The following is a 21,598-nucleotide window of genomic DNA, read 5'->3' on the forward strand; positions in this document are numbered from 1 at the left end:
TTAATGCCATTTGGCAGTTTGTGCATCCTAACCAACCAAAAGCACAGGTTTGCATTGGATCTGCCTAGGTGGGCATGGGCAGAGAGTCCTTTTGGCTCCACAAAACTTTCATCACCTACCCTTGGCTGATGTGGGTAGAAATATCCTCCTTGGAGCAGACACTCACTGGAGCCTCACGGTTGGTTTCAGTGGGTTGTGGCTCTCCTGGCCAGGCCTGCTGCTGCTGTGGGCACTGCAAACCCAGAGCTCCACCAGGACCTGGTCAGCTGGATCCACTCGTGGAGGGAATTGAGTGGTGCTGAGCTGACAGAGCCTTCCCATCTTCCCTTCAGCCCAAACTGTGATCAGCACCTTCACCAAAGTGCTGCCATCACTCCTATTCCTGCTGAGCTCAGGGTTTATGGAATTAGGAATCCTGCTGTCCATACTCTTCCTCAGTACTGGCAAAAATTATTGGGCACATAAAATAGTTTTTCCATGAAAAACTACTGGATGATTTTTAAAAAGAATATATGCAAGTGGGGAACTGATGGCTGCAGGCAGGAAACCAGCCTTTTTTCTTAAATTATTCCCTGTTAATGAGAGGTGCCATCCTGGTTAATCCTGGAGTCATACCTCTGGGATTTAGTGACTTGTACCTTCAGATTCAGCCTTCCAGGAAAACCCATCCAAACCATAGTGAAATTAATCTCTTGAATTATTCTACAGTAGAAACTGGGAAATCTCATTAATTTCCTGGAATTACACCAAAGAATTCAATACAAAGCTTTCCTTTTAAGATTCATAGAGTCGTTTTTAGACACTTTGTATATTCATTAGTACCGGAGTCAATAATTTAGAATGAATCAGAGGATATAGGTATTCTAATTTCAACATGTGGAATTTTCATCTTCTGGCAGTGTCATACTGGTATTTTCATGTGTAAAGAAAACAGCTTCAGAGAATTTCTTGTTCAGCATATACAACATTTAACTGCCAACACATTTTTCCAAAATAGCCAAGTATCAATAGCACAACTCATTTTTCCCTTCTCCCCTAATCACTCCTTTTCTATGATTGCAGTTTGTGAATGCACAGCATGCTCTGCAACAATTTTGTGTTTGCTGCAATGAAAAGAAGATTGGTTTTTTTTATATTCTTGTTGAATTTTTTTCACTGTGTATTTTTCTAGTTTTCCACGGGTTTTAAATACCTAATTACTGCCACCTTTAGTGGAAGCTATCTCTGCACATTAGTAGGAAAATGTAGAGACTGTTGCAGTACCATATTGTAGGGTTTTGTTGACAACTTAATTATAGGAATACTTAAAAGTAACATTGAACTTGATGGCCTGTCAGAGTTTCCATTGTAAACTGTGATTTTCAAGGTTTCTAACTCCACTTATATTAAATCACTGTACACATGCTGCAGACTTAGACATGTTTTCTGTTTTCCAGAAGGAGAAACCAGAAGGAGAAACCCTGTTCAAATTGCTGAACATGCTGTCAACAGGCTTGCAGTCACTTCAGACACCGTTTTTCTTTTCAAAGATTCATGTCAAGCAAGACAGTGTCACTCAGGACAGATTCTGCCAGCAAATCCTACCTTCAGTGGAATCCCCAGGTGTGCCTGAGTGTCCCAAACAAGAGAGGAGCAGAGGTTGGGTCACACTTCAGGCAGCACAAAACAAAAGCCAAAGGTGAAGGAAGTAGCTTTAAGCTACTTTCAAGCTTCCCAAATTTTTAATTGTTCTATGGACTGCAGGCTGGTACTCCAAGAGGCATAATCAACTGGTAGTTCAAGAGGCATATTTAAATTTGGGTTTCTTAGACAAATAAACATTGCAGCCCTGTCCTTGATGTGGGTCTCCTTCCACTTGCATTTGGCATTTAGAGGAGTGCTGCTGATATTCAGAGCTGCTGGCACACTGTCTGAGGAGGAGTTAATGCCTCAATCTGAGCAGAATTGCAATCCTACCTGTCTCAAGCCTGTGACCAGCAGGAGCACCGTGATAGAGATGTTTTGAGTTACACCAGCATGGCAGCTTGTGCCCAGAAATAATCATCAAAGACTGCTGAGTTCACACAGAGAGGCTGAGTCTCCTTGGGGAGAACAGGCTGACGTGGCCCTTGAAACCATCTCAGGAGCAGCAGGGAAATTTGTGAGGTTTTGTGGTGGCAAATCCCAGGGCTTTGCTCTGATCTTGCAGGGTGAAGTGCTGCCCCAGCTGAGGTTATCAGTGACCCCCTGTGTGCAGGACAGTGCCCTCAGCCCTGTGCTGGTGACACTGGGATCTCCCAGGCCCTTGGGGGACAAGGACTGCCATGGGAGAGTGACTGAGAGCCCTGAGGTGCACCCCTGGGGATCCTCCTGCTCCCCCAGCAGCCCACTCTTCCCTGGGGCTAAGGCTCAGCTGTGTTTCTCCTCAAGCAGTGCCAGAATTTTGGGTTTTTTTAGCTTACCCGATGATGGCTGAGCCCCATGGAATGGAAAACACAGGAATATATTAGCCTGTGGATCAGGTTATGGTTATCATGACTGAGAACCCCCCTTTTAAAGGGTATTTACCCAACAAGATGGTGTATCCAAAGTTACTCAAAACTTAATTTTCAAATATATTTATTTTAAAACCCCACTTTTGGAAAAAAAACCATTGCCCAGTTTCAATAAAAATTTCCATAACTGAAAAATAAATATTTTTTCAACAGCTGTGTTGGAATAGTGCCTTCTTTTTCCCTCGTTTCAAAGTATATCTGTCATAAAGAAACTCATAACAAGTTTTGGAATTTTCTTGCTTATTTATGATTTTAACAAACTTTTTTCCTCCCTTGATTTTACTGATTCAAATGAGAAGAAGATGGCATGATATAGCTTTAAAGAAATGCAAATCAACTGAAATAATTTATCACTTAGGTTTATACCTCCTGCTCTGCATTGCCAGATTTCAGCTCTCTACTGTAACGGTCATCTAAAAATAATACATAATATTCTGTTATACTGATTTGTTGGATTATAAACCTCACAGAAGGATGTGGATACCACTTTTCCTATTTTATAGATGGGAAAATGGAGTAAGGGGAGGTAGAGCATCTTGTTCAGTCAGCAGGCCCCAAAACAGGGGACAAAATCCCATTATCTCTGCTCCATGTATTAGGGCAGTGTTGCTCCCACTGCCTGGCTTTGTGGGATATCTGCAGCTCTTCCTCGTACAAACACAAAGCTACACCTCCATGGTTTTACCCTGGTGATGAACCTGGATCAAAAAATTATGTAATTTGTGCGTGAGCAACCCACCATGAAGATTTAGCTAAATCTTTGCCTCTTTTGTGAGAAGGAGAGTGCTGGGAGAGAGCAAACAGAAATCACCAACCATCTGTGCCACGCTGAAGTCCTTGGGACTTTAAGAAAGAACAAAAGGCTGCCTCACCTCAACACGTAAATGCTGAATTATAAACATGCTCAAGTATAGAAGCCTGAGGATGAAGAGGGTCCTTTATAAGAGCCCAGGAACAGGAGCTGGTCTTGTAGACTGCACCAACTGTGCTGTAAAGGACCTGAGAGCTGTTGGGTGAATTAAGGATGGAGCATGTTCCAGTCCTGTTCTGAACACCCCAAAGGGCTGCTTTGTTGTGAACGCTGAATGTCTTTGCTGTTGCGGCTTTCCATCTGACACTTCATGTTATGTCAGAGCAGGGCTTTTTTGTGTGTTTAATATATTGGTGACTATGTGTTTTAATGAAGGTGCCCTGTATTCCAGAGCTAGCAAATGCACGATGTGTTGCTGCGGTCGCCAAGATAAGTAGTAATTTTTAAATAAACAGCAGTATAAACAGTTACATAAAACTCATGTAAATTGCTGGCACATAATTTTAGACTGGCTTAAGTTATGTAACTTACTTGTGGCCAAGTTTTTTTTTTCTTCTTCTTTTTTTTTTTTTAAATACTCAATTCACGCAATTCCCTTTAAAATAAAGGGAGAAGTTTATTTTCACCTGTTTCTTTTCCACTCGTGATCTTTCTGTTATACTGAGCATGCCTTTAATAGCTTATCAGAAAGATGGACAGACAGACAAAAGGCAAAGGGAAGGCACAAAACACCTCTTGATTCCATTGTAGATTCATTGAGGAAAGCACCTTCTCCTGAGTCAAGTAAATAGCCTGAGCCACAGTAGAATTTGTCACTTCTCTTGACATTTGTTTTTCCTTGCACTTAAATTACTCTCTGAATTGCTGAGCAGATTAATTAGACCAAAGGACAGGAGTTCTATTGCTGCTTGTTGGGGTCTACAGAGCAGTGTGTGGAGCTGGAATTCTGGCTTTTATTCCTGCATTTGCTACTGAATGCTGAGTGACCCTGGGCAGTGCATTCTGCCACTCTGGCTTTTAAGGCAGCCTTGAGCAGCAAGTGTTCTCCTTCCCCTCCTGCCATGTCCAGGGCCTGGCTGATGGTGGTCTTAGCTTGTGTTTCCAAGGGCCTCCAAACAAATAATTGTGTTATTCGTTAGCTTTCTTTGAAATAGAAAACAGACAGAAAGCTCCACCACCAACCACTTCACATCATCTTTTCCTGCTTGCTGATCTTGATGAAAAACGTTAATAATTTGCTCTCATAATGTCTTAGCAGCTGGATTTAGGGACATTAAACCCTGTCATTCATGTGAATAAAATCAGGATGTAGGAACCTGAACAAATAAGTATAAAACAAGTGAAGAGACCTGAACACTAGTGGAAAGCAGGAATCTGTTGGTGTAGAGCATCACCAGCTCTGTTGGAGAACATTGTCTGCAGTATTTGGTCAGCTCCTCCTTGCTGTCTTCAACTGTTATTTCCAGCCTGATTTAAGAAAGGAGCCCAGTTTTTTCAGATTTTCAGTTCAGGCTCTGCTCATGCCTCTCTCATGTTTGGAAGTCCTCCAAGGAATGATAGGAGGAAGACAAGTCATACCAGCTGTAGGGACTACCGACAGCATAATGCTTCCATTAGGAAAAACAAATGTTTGGCACTGAGGAGTTTGTGCAAACACAGAAGTTAAAACACAGTCATGGCCTGGGACTTGGATTTCTAGGTACAGCTTGAATTAAAAACCTGACCTCCAGACTGCTTTAAATACTAGAGTTCATTATTTTGGATCTTATCTATCATTTCAGTTATTTCTGTAAACTTACCCAAGGCCCTTTGTACTGGGTTAGTGGAAGCATCACTAAAGCTGCAGAGGAATGAAAAAAGATGCAAATAAACAGCTCTGTGCCCACCTGAGGCACACAAAGCACTGCTGTGGTGTGGTGTGGTGTGGTGGCAAAGAGCTACAGGGGGTTTAAGGGCCTCTCAACAGAACAAGACAGAGCAGGGCAAGACAGAGTACTAAGAAAAGCATCTCTAGACTATTCCTAGAGAGCACATCTTCATTTGAAACTTCCATGGCTATAAATCTTCATGATACTTATTTCAGAGATTTTTTTTTTTAATAATCAAATACTTTATTTGCAGTAAATCTTATTCCCAACAGCTCTGGGCTCCTTTGCGTTTTACGCCTGCTAATAATAACCAATGATGTTAAAGAACCTTTCTTGTGGCCCTGTTTTTGGATATTCCTTTGACCCAGGCCAGAATGATCTATTTTATGTCTTGACATTTATGGGAACCATTATGACAGCAGGCTGGGTGCCAAAGACACATCTTTGCTTGATCATGGTTTCACTAGTTCATCTTAAAGCAAATCTGCATTATATAAATGATTTATAAGATACTATTTTTATTGAATTTTAATAAAATTCTCACCAAGAGAATATAAAAAAGAAATTTATCTTTTTTTCCTCAAGTATTTGATTAGTGTTTTCTAAATCCTAGCAATTCTTTATCTGTTTGCAATAAAGCCAGCTATTCCAGTACAAGAAGGAAATTTTTTCCTCCCTGTTAGTGAAAATAACATTTCTTACTAACATTTTATAAATAACTAAGAAAATGTGCCATGTGGGTGCACATTCAGCCTTCATTGTGGGCCAGTGGTTAGAAAGCTACAATGGATTATAATAACAGCCAAGATTTGTTTCCCAGCCCTGAAATGACAAACATATCCCACTCTGGCCATGGAAAGAAAAGTGGGAGAGAGTATGTGTTAGAAGTCTGAGAGGAGACTGGAGAATAAATGGGGTTCTTATGCAGAGGCTTCACATCCTAGAAAAGCTTGGCTTGGATTCTGCAAATTTCCCCTCCCAGTGGAGACGTTTGACTCCTGTAATCTGTGCAGCCAAAGCCAGGGGAAGCTCCTGGACACAAGGACTGATCGTTTGTGTGAAGTGTGCACGGGGCAGGCTCAGCTCCTTCCCAAAGCATGGCATTAAAATCTAATTAATAACGAGCAGCTGGGTAAATGCAGACAAAAAAGTAATCTATCACAGTGTAGGAGGCGAAGCAGAGCAGTGCTCAGCGTGGGGAACAAAGGAAGGAAATACACAGATGCTAATTCAAGTAATCTGTTTAATGGGATTCCACTCCTTGTCCTCCAGTTCTGTGATAGAAAGAGGGAGTTTGCTGCATAGATATTGACTATATTTGAGGTTTTTATTTCTTTATAAACTAATCCCTACAGTAATTTAAAGGGCTTTCACCTCTCCCTAGCAATGCAGACAGGTGTTGCAGGTAAAACAGCCTTGATTTGGTGATCTTTTACTTAATTTAATTTATTGTCAATTAACTCAAATTTCTAATAATTCATTCAGAGTGAGAAGAAAGGAAATATAATTAAAAAACCCTTTAAGTGAACAACTTCCCACCATCTTTCCCAGACTAAACTTAATCCAAACACGTTTGGATTTCTCCCCCTTTCCTACTGTCAGCTTCCCTTGACTCCACTGTGGCTTTCACTCTGAAAAGTGATGAGTTTCTATCACACTGAGACAAAACCAGGCCAGTTGTGAGCAGCACCCTGCCTCACCTGACCTCCTCCCATTCCTTCAGTGGCCCCTGGCTGCTGGAACCTGCCATCCATGGCCAGCACAGTGCTCAGGAGTGAGACAAGTGGGTGTTTTTAGTAAATTAACTGGGGCTCATGCACAACTGGTGGGTGTTCATGCCTGAACTGCCTGGGCACTCATGCATGGAAGCAGGAAACCCTGCAATTTGAGCTCAATGCACAAGGCAGGGGCTTGCAGCAGATCCCAAGGGCTGATTCCATATTTACAGACATGTATCAGTTCTGAGGGTCAGGTCTGATTACTAGAACAGCACTGGGTTTTGCTTAGGGAGGCAAACTAAGGCTTAGACCTTTGATGCCTGTAAATGGTCCAGGAAAGTCCATGATGGGACAGAGAAGACTTAAGATGAAGCAGTGAGCAGGGAAACTTTGCCACAAACCCTTTGAAGACATTCTGGTTTTGTCTGAGTCTTCAGCAAATCTTCCTTACCAAATCCATTAATCAAAATATCTGCTAAATCAGGAACCTCCTTCAAGACAGAAGCTGAAGGTCTTCAGTCCCAGTCCTGCCACTGACTACAAGGAATTCACCTCTCCATGCCATACCTATGAACTGGAAGCTGTAACAGCCACGTGCAAACAATTTTAAAAAATACTTATTAATTTTGGCAAGTCAAAGCAAATGTAAAAGGCAAAGCAGTGTCTAAAATTCAACAACATCATGATATGAGCCTTTTTCCTTAGAAACCAAGGCAGACAAAAGTAGAGCCTGTATGTCTGGGTTTTCTCAGAGCTATTCATCCTGAGCTGCTGTTCAAAAACCTTATAAAACACAAAGCAGGAGGAAAGAATGATTCAACTGAGTAACTGGTGTCTGATTAGCTACATTAGTTAATTACACCATCACTTAATATGTGATTCATGTTCAAAGGTGATTTTAAATACAGAGAAAACTTAAATAATAGTAGTTCTTAAATTTTAAGTCCAGCATATACTACAGACATTGACAAGAGCTAGAAATAGAAAGGTTTGTTTTAACTTTTATACATTTCTGTACTTGCTAGGCATAAAAATAGAAGTCAAATTGCACAGTCCTGTTAGCTACCAAAATGTAACGTGCAAATAAAGTGCCCAGGAGACCTAATAAAATGCCATAAATGAACTACTGTAAAAAATATCAGACCACACCTATTCAGCAGGATAAATTCAAATGTCTTACAAAGAAATATATTCTCTTTGCTTTTTATAGAGCAAGAACCATTTTGAGGTAAGAAAGAATGAGTTTCAAAATATACAAAGAAACTTTGAATAATAAGTGGTAAGGGTTTCAAGACCACGTGCAAAATGCTGCTCAATTCCACTATGGACTGGATCAGAATCAAGCACAGCATCTGCTTTAGAAAGACAGAAGTTTTATTATTAAAGCACTGAGTTTTCATAAGATTCACTTCCACAAGCATTAATGTCCATAACAAGGGTTCTTCTAGAAGTCAGAGAAAGCACAGGCTTGGGGCTTTCTACTCTCTGGGAGCAGATAGTTGCCATCAAAGTGGGGAAAGATACATTCAGGTCTTTGAGGATCACTGCAGGGAGCCTGCTATGGAACAAATCCAAACTTGGTCAAACATGGAAGGTCAGCTTCTGATAGACTAATCAAATACATAATTAAAACCCGTGGTATGTGCTGTCTGTATGAGCTCATGGGGACCAGCAGGAGCTCACACAAAATGATAAGATTATTTGGTTGTGAAAGAATAAGAATAAAGCTTAAAGGCAACTTAAATTAATCTTAAATTAAAGAGTAGAGGCAGGGAAAAATAACTTTTCTCAAAATTTAAGTAAAACCTATCTCCTTCTTTTCTGATCTAAGCCAACCTGTTTTGTTTTGTGTTTTAAAGAGCTACACTGACTGAAAATCAAAATCTTCTCTCCATCCGAAAGAAATCCTAGAAGGTAGCTGGGAATTTCTGACAAACATGAAATACTCTGCTAAAATACCAAACTAAACAAACAGGCAACAAGGGCTAAAGTGGCCTAGACAGCTCAGCATCGCTATCTGGAAAATAACTTGGCATCCAAGTCCACAGCTACATCCAAACAGAGAAGATTAGCTTTGTTTGCTACATCAAACATGTCTTTCTTCCTCTCTCTTCAAACATAAATAGTTCCAGGCTCTAAAATAAATTAGCTCAACTTGGGTTATACAAGCTGTTTCATTTTTTTCTTCAAAAGGGAATATAGATGTTTGTTTAAAAATTGTAAATAAAATATAAACAGAGATTTTTCATTGCATGGTGATCCTTTCCAGTAGGTAATGATCAGCCCTATGTCCATTTTCCTTCCTTATCCTCTACTTGGGGATCACAGCATTATTGTGAATACTTCTGATGGGAAATAGATGAAAAAAAATCATGCAGCAAGAGCTGGTTTATCTGTTCTTAGTCACTGTAAAGGCAAAACAACAACCAGGTTTAAAATCCACAGGAAATAAGTGTGACAAAATTACTTATAAATTTTTTCTTGGGAAAAAACCTGCTTTCTTTATGTGCATGTGTTGTGTGGAGCATGTGAACCCTAGAAAGGTTGGTTAGTGAAAGACAGCAGTTCTGAAAAGCCCAGCAAGCTCCTTGTCTCTGCTGGGATGTTCCTGGGAGTCGAGTTCTGCCTGGATTGTGCTGCTGTGAGATTCTTTCATCCAGATGGTTGCAGTGGTGCAGTTCTGGATAACAAAGCATCCTGCAGTACCAGTGTGGTGGTGTGAACAGAGAGCTCAGCTCAGGCTTCAAACTGGGGAAAGTTGTTTTGTGTGTCAGCGTGGAACGTTTTGGTTGTGTTTTCAAAGATGTAAAACTAGAGCAGGTCCTAAGTACTTCCATGGTGGGATGTGAAGTTTGGCTCCAGGGCACGATTAGCCAAGGGCAGGGGTTTTTCTTCCTAATATTACAGTGATGCTTCACACCCTTCCTGAAACTGGCTGGACTGAGGTGTCTCTGGCTTTGAGTCTTTCTCTAGCATGGAGCAGATTATTACTTTTATTATTGATTTATGTCATGCCTGTCTGCTTCCAGCCTCAAAACACTTTACTAAGTTACAATATACTTAGGAATCATTTCACGTCAGCCACCACCACGCTGCAGCCTCCTCCAGAGGGAAGCTGAAGGGAGCCATTAGGATGGTGCCTGCAACATTAAACAACAATCCAGGAGAGGAAGTAAAGAATATTCTGGCTCCTTAAAGCAATGGCTGAACAGAATGCAGCCACTGAGCTGCCATCCAGCTGGGACACCAAAGCCAATACCCATTCACCGTGTGTGGTTAAAATTAAATCTCCTAATGAAGTGAGATGGTTTTAGTGGTTAGAGAGTGAGTGCAAAGTATTATTCTCCTGTATGATTATTTGTAAGTTATACAGCTAACAAGGGAAAAGATCACACACAGGAAAACAGCAGACAGTTAGATAATGTTCCAAGCCTAGTTTCTAAAAGACATTTGGGCAAATAAAGCTTCGGAAAAAATATATTAAAAAAAAAAGATGACACAGGAAAAATGGAATTGGCAGTTTCTCACTGTTTTTAGGGTACTAAACTAAACTGAACAGAATTTATGTCAATTTTTATCCCCTATAGTTAAGGTCCAGAGAAAAGAATATTATTAGTTTCCGTTAATGAGCAGGTATTCCCTAAACACTGCTGCAAAAGCTCCTGAATTTTAATTCGCTTAGAAAAAGAAATGGTAAAGTATTGAGGGAAAAAACCCACCTTAATAGCCCTTTTTTTTTTTTTGTCCCTGAATTAGCAAAATGCTTCGATGGTTTTCTTGCCAGGAGGTTTATATATCTGACTAAAAGATCCTCACACTATGTTATCAGGCTCTCCTTTCAGGGCTAGTAATTGCTAGCTGGTTCTAATCATTCTGGCAAGTGATCATTTGAAAGGTTCATTTTATGACCCCTCAAAGTAGCACAAAGAATCTCACTCCATAATGTAATAAACAATTCTACAACCAGTGCTTAATTAATTCCCGAAAGTCACCAAAAGGAGCTATTAATGATCTTTCTTTTTATCTAACCGTAAATATGCAGGTCTCCTGGGAGAAAGGATTTAAAAAGAACATTCTGGCAAGACTAACTGTCAACTTGATAAAGCATAAAATGATCACCAGTGAGGGTAATTCAAAATACAGGGCAGGGCTACCTGGTCTGATCAGAAAGTTAGGTCAGGTTGGATTAAGTTTCTCTGAATTCTGTTTACCAAAACCAGGACATCACTGACATGGTACAAACCAGACTCAAACCAAATGAATACCCAAGAGAAAAATACTAGAACTCTTAGAAAATTATTTTAAAAAATTATCTTGGTTTGGTAATTTGCTTTCCTGTGAAAATATGAACAATCCTTATAATTAGAGGGTAGACAATGTTTCAAGGTAGTTTGAAATACAAATATTACGAAGAACAGTCTGATATTTTCTAGAGAACTTTGGTGTTTTAGGAGTCCAAGTATTGTTTTCACAATCAGGCAGTGGGAAGCTCTTAAATGAAATTTAGTTTCCTGGCAACACAACCCATTGCCAAAAATTAGATTTAGGCTTCTGAAGGGCTTTGATTTTGAAAATCACACTTCCTGCAGCACTGCACAGCTGACTAGGTGTAATGCAGTAATTTGCCTTCTTTTAGTCTGCCAGGGTATTATCACTTTGATGCCTCAGTGGTGTCTGGGAGGTTGGGGTTTTTTCCCAGAATGTACAAAATTATTTTGCTGGGCACAGCCAGTGATGAGTGGAGTCTATGACCAGGAGCAGGAGGAGGAAAGAAGAAGGGAATCTGCCTTTTCCAAAATAAGCTCCTGTGGTGCTTTGGGTGCTTGTGCTGATGCTGGAGCCTGTGCACTGCATGTCCCACCTTTGGAAAGCTTCCATGAGCTCTTGGACCCTCCCTGGACAGGGTCTTGCTGCATGTCTCCTGTTGAAACCATCCCTGGGACACTCACCCTTGGAAACATGAAACTGACTCCCTACCACACAGCCAGCGTGGGTCTGGCTGGGAGTATGGAAATTTAAGGTTTAGGCACTTCTGAAAGGAGTTTTCAATGGTTAATACAAAAACAACAAACACAGCAGGAAGCATTAAGAGAGACATTGAGGGAAATAACTAAGGACTTTGAGGCTCCCAGTCCTTGATTCCCCTGGGCAGGGCCAAGGAGGCTGCAGATCCTCAGTCCCTGACCCGTGGGAGAATTCAGGCTCCCACTGGAAGCTGGAGGCTGTGGATTGCTGTGCTTAGCACTGAAGAACTTACTGTTCCAAACATTTTAGAAAACCTGAAAGTTCCTTTAAATAGGAAATTTTAAAAATTCTCATTTTTGTTCTAATCTTCAAGAAAACTTTCTTTTTCTTTTTTTTTTGTAATGTTGGAATTTCCTGTGGAACAGAAATTCTGTTTTAAAACCATTTCTATTCAACAGGGCTATTCAGATGGAAGCATTTTCTTATTCATTCCACTTTGCAACTAACTGGTGCCACCCCAAATGTATCACTCTTCCAAGAATGATGTGGCAGCCCTGGAATAGCTAATTAATTGGGCTGTATGATGCCTCTGCCAAAAGTTTCAGCTTCCAGAGGCATTCCTTTAAGGAATGGTGGTGTGGGTTTGGCTTTTACAAGGATACACATGGTTTCAGGAGCCCACAGGCACCAAAAGTTAGTTTGTGTTTTGTAACTGCTCATCTCAACCCAGTCATTGAGCTGATGTCTTAACCACAGTGAGTCAAGCAAACTTCTTCAAAGCACTCATGGAGAAAGCTTTTGGTTAATTTATTTTCCTTTTTTTTTCATAAAAATTTTGTCCTTGGGTAATCTTTCAAGAAAATTCCACTTCTATGGCTGTTTACTGGGGAAATAATCACATTTAAACACTACTTGCATCATAACATAATCTCTTGTAGATGAATAGCTTTGTCACTTTACCCTCAAATTTTTGCACATTGTTAAGGGGAGTGAAAGATGTCTAAATCCAGTACCTTTATACTTGGTGACCACAGCTGAGTTGACACTGAGGGGTTCTTGGAAGGTGACAGTGAGTGATGTACTGCTCGTTACCATGAGACAGACATTGGTTGGCGCCTCGGGGGCTCCTGGGAGAGAAGAGAAAACATCAACTCCTCAGCACAACAAATCCTATTCAAACAATGTTTCTGAGTCTTCAAAGAACCCCCTGAAAATCACCCTGCAATTGTGAGCTTTGGGTTGTAGGTGTTTGTGTTCTCTGCCTTTTGAGCATTTTAATTAGTGCCCCTGCTAACAATATCCTGCAGACACCATTTGTTTCTATCATGGTTTTTGGCTCCTTTTTGGTTAAAAATATCTTCCTGCATATATGTAACCCAATAAAACAGATTCATGCTAATTATGTCAATGAAAAGCCCCTATTAATCTCTTAGGGTGGATAGGAGGAGAGAGAAAGGACAAAACCACAGAGAGCTAATTAAACCTTTATGGTTTCACTAACAAACTCCAATTTATCAAATAAGAGAAAACATTTTTACATCATTGTGATTCAAAAATTGCAAATTCCACAATTGTTTCAGTGTAATAGTTCTGAAAATGTCATTGATTGAGGCCTAACATTTTTGTTTAAAAAAAGAAAAAAAAAAGAAGCTTAATTCACAGAATATCAATCAGACTCAATTCAGAAATCGAACAAAAAATGTCATGACTTACTGCTGGGATTGATTTAAAAAATCAGTATATTAACTTTCAGTGCTCCTGTATTTCCTGTATTTAGTATCTACAAGAAGGAGCACTACATCTGTCTTGAAGAAATAACCTTAGCATACAATAAATTTGAGAAAATTATTTGTAAGTACATTTATATAAAGATGGTTGTAAAAATGTTAGTGGCAATGACTGTATTTCATCATATAGGATACAGCTAAAAGATCTATGTGTCTCGAAACAATTCAGGCCTGTTTACTCCTTCCCATGGGCCCAAATTCCCATTTAATTTGGGTACACACTCACTTGTACAATTGTTTAAAGTGACTCCGTTTGTGACTGTGCTGATGAAATGGTTACCAAGATTAAGATTAGTGTTTACCAAAATTAAGGTTAATTTCTCACACTATATTTATGCGCAAAATGAAATTTCACTGCTTGATCAAATATTTAGAACAATCCCATTCCAAAATAATACTTTTTTTTAAAAAAATAATCAAATCACAATAGAGAAAAGGCCAATCTCCCCATCCCTCTTCCTGCCTATTTGTATGTTGTTTCATAGCATCCTGTTTTAAACTCTGAACATGTTAAATGAGATCCAGGAGTAAATGTGAAGAGAAATAAGCAGGGCAGAATCATTGCATCCAGAGTGAAGAGTTTGGGTGTTGTATGTTACCAATTTTATGCAGCCTAAGGAGCCATGTGCTTGTTGCTCTCAGATACTTGGCCCTTTATTGTTCTAACATCCATTTTCTTCTCACTCTTGGCAAGGCCATGTCACCTTTGTGCCTCAGTTTCCCCACCCCAACCTCCTCCTGCTCCACTGAGGATCAGGCAGTGAGAGCATCTTTGGAGAGGCTTCCCAGCAGCAGATTCTGTGTCAGGGACAGAAAATGTGTCTAAGGCCATATTTGATCTGCTGTTGTGCATGTCGACAAAATACCATAGAGGAAGAACTTATTGTTAGTTGGTAGGCTTTTAACCTTCAGAAATGTAGCTATGCATTGGTCACCTAATGGGATTCATCCTGCAAGAGGGGAACAATGCACAATAAGCTGTTGTTCCTATGGAAGCATTACCATGGGCTGTTTAAGATGATTTTGAAACTGGTCACTCCTGAGGAGGAGATATAAGGTATGGTCCTGGGATGGAGGGATGGACACCATGATGCACACCATTTTCAGCCAGGGGATGCCCTGAAGGTGCACTGCCTTACACCCCTCCAGCTCAGAAACCATGCTCCATCTCCTTCTCCTGCTCGATGGCTTCTTCAAAATCCACGGCTCAGGATGTATTCATTACTAATGCAACTAATAAAATTAATTCGCTTTGCAATTCTGAGTGCGTCATGAGGCTTTTGTGCATGGGCATCCTCACGACCCCGTAAGAGCTTCCCAGCTGGACTTCTGCAGGTTCCTGGTACTCACGGGTGTGCTCGTAGCCTGCCTTCATGCGCTGGTAGAGCCTGGCTCTCCACTCCCAGCCCCTGAGCTGCTTCTCCCTCTCGGCGCTGTCGGTGCTCAGCCCTTCGCTCAGTGCTTGTGCCGATAGCTCCGTCACCCTCTGCTGCGCCTCCTGCACCAGCGTGCTCAGGTGCACAGACCTGCTCTCCACGTTCACAACTGCCAGGAAAAGGGAAAAGAGGAAATGGTTGGCAAAATTTTGGAAAGTCAAACCCTTGTGCACTCAGCCAGTCGTTATCTTGTAATTAAATGGAGTATAGCAATGCCAGTTTATACCACTCTGGCCACTTAAATGACGTTAACAACATGAATAAATTTATCACATTTATTTTATGCTGATATTTCTCACAAAAATGTCTTTCTTAGACTGAAATTGCATATCAGTTTTAAGCTGGAACATGAAAACCAAGCCAAAATAACAGCGTTTCTCTCTAATCTCTACTTCATCATAATATCATAAACTTTCATAAAAAAAAGAAGATTGTACTCATTATTAACACACAGAATATATAAACCTTTGCAAGCATGGAGAGATGTAAATGGCAAAATTAACAATGAGAGTTTTGTACCTAAGGGCCTTGGCTGGCAGAGAATGGATCTCTTTCCAGCTTTTTGTGCCACAATTTTGTGTGTAATACCTAATTAGTCCTCTGACAGGCAGTGAGCAGCTTGACACATGCAGATTTTTTCTCTAGTGCTCAGAATAATTTTAATTTGATGTTAGCAGTTCAGATTTTCTGTGTGAACTACTGTGGGCTACATCAAGGTGAAAATGAAGATCACAGAGGCTATAAACTAAAATAGGTTTGATTTTAGCCCAAGTCCACAAGACTACTCTAAACAAGCCCCTTGATTATACAGTGAAATGTGGTGAATCAAGTCCTATTTTCAGAGTTACTCTTACCCTAAAGAGTTCAATTTGCAGTTTAGAAAGTAGGACTTGTAAAGATATTTAATTTGAAAAGAAATGCAAGTACCGATCTGATGTTCAATATGCAAGAACTAGTGTACAAGAGAAGGAATTCTGAAATCACAGAAAACAACTTTGGGGTCTGGTGTTTTTGGAGAAGAGGTAATCTTAATTTACAGGCCTCTGTTCACCAAAATCAGTGCCCTGGCACATGCAGCTTTTCTTAGCAGTGGTGGGGAATTGCTGTGTAGGGATAGCCAGGATCTTGGTTTCCCCAAAGCTTTTACAGGAACAGCAGGAATCTTACACTGACTCAACCCATCATTCATTTGCACAAGTCAGGAGCAGCAGATATTTCTGAAAACATCAAACTGTACCATATAAAGCATCAAGACTCTGACAGGTTTTTGACACCAAAACACCGCAGGAGCAAATATGTCTGTGGATATGAATGTATTATTTCCAAACTGGGATCGTATGGGACAAATTGGAAAGGACTTTCTGTAGTCCAACCCTCTGGCTCAAAACAAGCTTAGCCAGGAGGTCAGACTGAGTCACCAAAGGCATTATCCAGTCTGGTCTTGAAAACTTCCCAGGATGGATGGAGGCTTTACAACAATTTTTCCTCTGCTTCACTGTCCTTAAATTGAAAAAGGTGTTAGTTTTATCCAGCCTGAACCTCTCGTTTCAATTTTTGCCTCTGTCTCATAACAATATGACAGTCAGAGCTTGGCAGAGTCTAAGAATAACCCTACTGATGTGAAAAGTGCCCTGGGATCTTTACAGCCACAGGAGGAGAGCAAAGAATTACTCAACACCTCTGACATCCAAAGGGTTGTTTTTGAAGAATGTTTGTCTCTAAGACTTTGCTTTCAGAAGCTGGCTTGAAGCCATCCTTCTTAAGTTTGATCATTCTTCATATGGACATCAGGGACATCTGGCCAGGCTCCCTGGAATCTGCTGGTATCCTCAGAACTGTTGTTTACTGGGAGGCCAGAGGTGATAGGGTTTCCTGGATCCATGCCTACAATAAACATGCAACACATCTGATAGCACAACAGGACCGAGGAAGGAGGTTTTATGTGCCAGAGCTTCAGGTGGTTGAGAATTGGCTTTGGTTCAAGTTCTCACTGAGGAGCTGGCTCTATCTGTTTAATCAAGATTCAGATTCACATTTGTCAGGTCTTGGAAACGTGTCCAATCAGCCAGTGGGAATTTTAATCTTATTTTTATTTGGGTTCACGTGAACAAGCCAAACCATGAGTGTATGATGAATAATAGTAACTGAAAAGATAACACAGTGGAGCTTTCCTCCTCCCCAACTAAATTAGTATTTGAAATGCTGTACTCTCTGATCTTAGTTACTTTGTGTTTAAAAGATGTTGGGTTCCTGTTGAGATTTATACAATCTGAGCTCCATGTGGAGATGAAGATCATAGTTGTACTTTCTATTGCTTTATCTGCTGCTGTTCCTGTTCCAGGCAGAAATCCAGGTGATACAGATGGAAGCTATCTGTCCTCCAGATCCTTTTTTCTACAGCATTAGGTTTGGGGCTATAATGAGATTTCATCTGGATCACTACAGCTAATATATACAGTGGAAAAGCAAAGGTTTTCTCTGTAGGAAACTTTTTGTGTGCCCTTGGAATGGGGAATTCCTCTGCCTTGCCTTCTCCCAGCATCTGCCCTATACACTCCAAATCTCATTAAGAGATGCTGTGTCCAGTCCCAAAATTGGGTGAGTCAGGATTTTACTCTCCCATTCAGCCTGGGGAAGTCTTGCTCAATTTTCCTCCACAGAGAAATGAAAACTGCTCCTGCTGGGTGCTGGATCATGTTCCTGCAGCCCTGAGATAACCCAGAGTGGACTTCATTTGAACAGGGTTGAACAGAGTAGGGAAAGCAGAGCAGAAATTCTGGAGAAAATAGAAAGTGACTGCAATCAGTTCCACAAGACTGAAGCCATGTACAAAGATGCTGTGAACCTTTGTTTTGAGGGCTGAAAATAACTTTCTGCATTTTTTTCTCAAATACCCACTGCAAACCCTTCAGGTAAGAAACCCAAACCAAACGATCGTTCGCTTTTTATTGAGAATGCTTCATCCATTATTTCAATCAGAAAAACTAAAAATCAAGATAAGTGAAGTGGAAATTTGGTGGGTATATTTTGAAATGGAAATGAGGTGGTTATATATTCATATTCTCTGTGTTCATAGGCATGTTTGCATTAATTACAGGAAATGAATACTAATTTATGATTGCCCCTGCTCGCCATCAGACTGCATTTATTTACAGATGAGGTCAATGAAAAATTAGTTTAGTCTTTTTTACTGCTGTTTAGAACACTCAAGACTGTGTTTTCCTCTAGATTTGTCATGGTTAATGAATGTTGCTTCAGCAGTCAATCATGTACTCTAAATGCTGTCACACTTTTTTTTAAAGCCTCAGTCATGAACCATGACAGAAAAATAAACAAATAAATATAAAACTAAAAAACTCTTTTCACTGAGCAGCTACACTATGCAAAAATCTCCAGGGAAGGTTAAAGGAGGCCAGAATAAATGATAATATAAGTGCTGTGGATATAGAAAAGCAATAAAGGTGTACCAACACTGAGGGTCTGGCTAAAAAACTCAACATGCACATGCACACACACTCTCCAGTGAAAAAACTGGCAATGTTAGTAGCCTCAAGGTGCAATTTCCTGGAGCACTGAGATTGACATGCCAGCACTAAATGTTGTTAATTTAACTAACTTCAAATTAATGGCAGAGTCTGCAGTGGCCGAACCCCTCAAACACAGTCTCATTATAGCCTTGCTGGGAATGTCCTAAATATAGGCATTGACAGTTTAAAACAAATTCTCTTACATCGGGGTATTTTTAGACCCACGTAAGGCGTCAGAGTTTGTGTCATGGTATAGGGTTGATTAATTGGGTTGGTAAGTCCCCCTCCAACCCACAAATTGGGCATAAAAGGGCCCATGAAGGAATACAAAGAAGTTTTATAACTACAATATGTAGTTATAAGCAATATTGGTGTTCCAGTAAAGTGAGAAGGTCTGTTTTGTGTTTAGATTTTCTCGGGTTCTGTAGACCTTTGAATTTCTCATTTAAGTGGGATTTTAGGCCATTTGAAGACCAGGAGTGAGGGGTCTGTGGGTAATGGAAGTGATAGATTTCTGTACAAGTGTTCTCCTGAAGGCAGCATAGCTAAAATTAAAAGGATTATCAAAATAAAGCAAAGCCTAGACAACTCATCCTCCTTTCATTTTTGATGACAAACTCTACATTTCAGACCATGATCTTTGAATAACTCAGTTCCCATTTCCATAGTTTTAAATATTTTTTTCTCAATATTGCTATTAACCCAGCTGCCCCAGTGTTAATCACATTAGAAGCTCAACCTGATTTATTAGTTAGTGTATCTGAGATAGAGAACAAAAATAGATCTAGTGAGCACATATTCAACAAGCAGATATTGCTGCAATTATCCTCCAGCACTCTTGTTGTTATAATCATCCTTATGGATAAAACCAGGCAAATTTTGTGTGCCATGTAATTAATTTCCCCAAACAACAGCAGAATTGATATCATACAAGCAATTATCTAAGTCAATTTGTGTTCTTTACTTACAGTGTGGGCTTTCCTTTGCCCCAACGTGCAGCAGGGTCCTGGCAATGGGGACATTATTTGTCAAAATGGCAATATCCAAAGGAGTGAGTCCCTCGCTGTTTGGGGTGTTCAGGTCCAGTTCCTCCAGTGTGTATTGATAAAGTAGAATCTGAACAGCATCCAGGTCCTGCTGCTCTACAGCCTCAAACATAGCTTCATTGCACTGGAAATTCTGTGCATCAATAAAAGCAGAAATTCAGTAAAACTTTTCATGTGTTAGTACTTTAAAAATAGAGAAAATTTGTGTTTTGTGAGATTGCTCTGGAATATTGCTCCTCCAGCCCTAGCTTAGGCTCAGCTTGAAGCATGGCAAATGTTTGCAGCAGAATTGAGCTTGGTCTGCCCCTGGACTGGAGTACTTGAAATTGCTTCAGGTCTGTGGGAAGATTCAAGTGAGATTCAAACCCATATGAAACAAACACATTCTCATTTAGACATCTGTCCTGTAATCAAACTGTCTGAGCAACATTATGTTTGCAGTGTGAAACTGGATGATACACTACAATTTTGGCAGAGTCTTGGACTACTGAGTTTTTCAAACTCCAAATTTAAAGCAGCAAAGTATAGTCAGGTGACGAAAATTCAAATCAAACAAGCAGTTCTGCAGAAAAACCTTCCCAGTTCCAGGGTGAGCCAGCGTGTTCATTCTACCACCTCAGTTATTTCTAGGTGCCCATAATATTGCATTTAAGTTGTAGCTAGAAGAAATCTCGGAATTTATAGGTTTTAAAAACAGAAGTAGAAATGGGACTGCAAAAATGGACTGTCCAGTGTGCACTTCTGAGCAGCAGAGAGCACAAGAAGCCAAAGCCAAGACTCTCAAGCAGGGAGAACCGCTGAACCTTTTCCTTCCCAATGTCAAGGAGATAAAAGAATGGCACAATACAAAGGCCCCTATTGTTTCTTAATTGAGCTGGGGAGAAGCAGGTGCAGGAGAGCAGCATGGCCTGCAGGTTTCTGTTATGAGAACATCCTTCTGGAGCCTGCAGTAATGACGAGTTATTTGCCAAGATTCTTTAAATTCTCTCCCAGTGTCCCATTGCCGTAATTAGCCGATAGGGTTTTCCCTCTTTGGAATGAATTAGCAGAGCCAGAGGCTCAGCAAGGCAAGGAGGGCTCAGAGCACAGATTCAGATGCACACTGTAAACCAACTCCCTGTGTCCCAAAACCACACGGAGGCAGCACAGAGAGAATTCCTATCACAGAATGCATCCTTTATTGTATGAAATAAACATTGATTTGAAACTATCTTCACTGTGATTAGAAATTTACACTTCAACCACATTAAAACTTCATTTCCTTTAAAAAAAAAAAAATGATATAGTTTTATTTGGTGTATCCCTGTCTGAGTTTTGCTCTCCATAAAACAACATTGTCCTGCTGGAACATTTTTTATCTCCTCCTAAATCACATGGACCAAGGGTTTCCAAGCAGTTCTGGAAACTACAGCCCACAGCTCCACCTTAGAATTTGATCAGTTCTACAAGGTATTTTTTTTTCCCAGTGTGCTTGAAGTAAAAGTGCCTTCAGAAATTTTCAGGCCTGACAGGGATCCTCTGGTCTTTGCATGTGAAATATTGAAAGCAGAGGAAGAAATTGCTAAGGTGATGTTACCTAGAAGTTTTGGTATGTACCTCAGCTGTGCTGAATACTGGGGACCTGCAGAACAGGAGGACAAAGGTACATAAGGTGCCTTTCACCCCAAACTGCCAACACAGAGAAATAAGATATTTATGTTGATATGACTATCCAAGGATGAGATGAACTATACAGCAATAAAGCAAATTTGGAACATTAGTGCTGACTTGGGAATCTACTTTGTAGACACTGAGGTACAGAATAGCTCATGGTGGAGAAATATGTTTTCTGTAAATTTCCATGAAGAATAAAAGATATTACTTAAACATAAGTTTCTAATCATGGGGCTCTGTCAAATTCTTGGGT

General features: G+C 40.3%; 1 protein-coding gene across 1 annotated transcript in view; it reads right to left on the reverse strand.

Moving 5' to 3' along the window:
• ANKFN1 (ankyrin repeat and fibronectin type III domain containing 1) overlaps nucleotides 1-21,598 on the reverse strand; it is a 109,848-nt gene that overhangs the window by 38,460 nt on the left and 49,790 nt on the right. The window contains exons 4-6 of the mRNA XM_085077582.1: nucleotides 19,615-19,825; nucleotides 15,034-15,228; nucleotides 12,910-13,023 (exon numbers count right to left, since the gene is read on the reverse strand). Coding sequence (XP_084933708.1) covers nucleotides 12,910-13,023; nucleotides 15,034-15,228; nucleotides 19,615-19,825 — 520 coding nt within the window. The remainder of the gene's footprint in view (nucleotides 1-12,909; nucleotides 13,024-15,033; nucleotides 15,229-19,614; nucleotides 19,826-21,598) is intronic.

Source organism: Lichenostomus cassidix, chromosome 18, assembly GCF_008360975.1.
Source record: "Lichenostomus cassidix isolate B80296 chromosome 18, HeHo_3.0, whole genome shotgun sequence".
Taxonomy (NCBI): Eukaryota; Metazoa; Chordata; class Aves; order Passeriformes; family Meliphagidae; genus Lichenostomus; species Lichenostomus cassidix.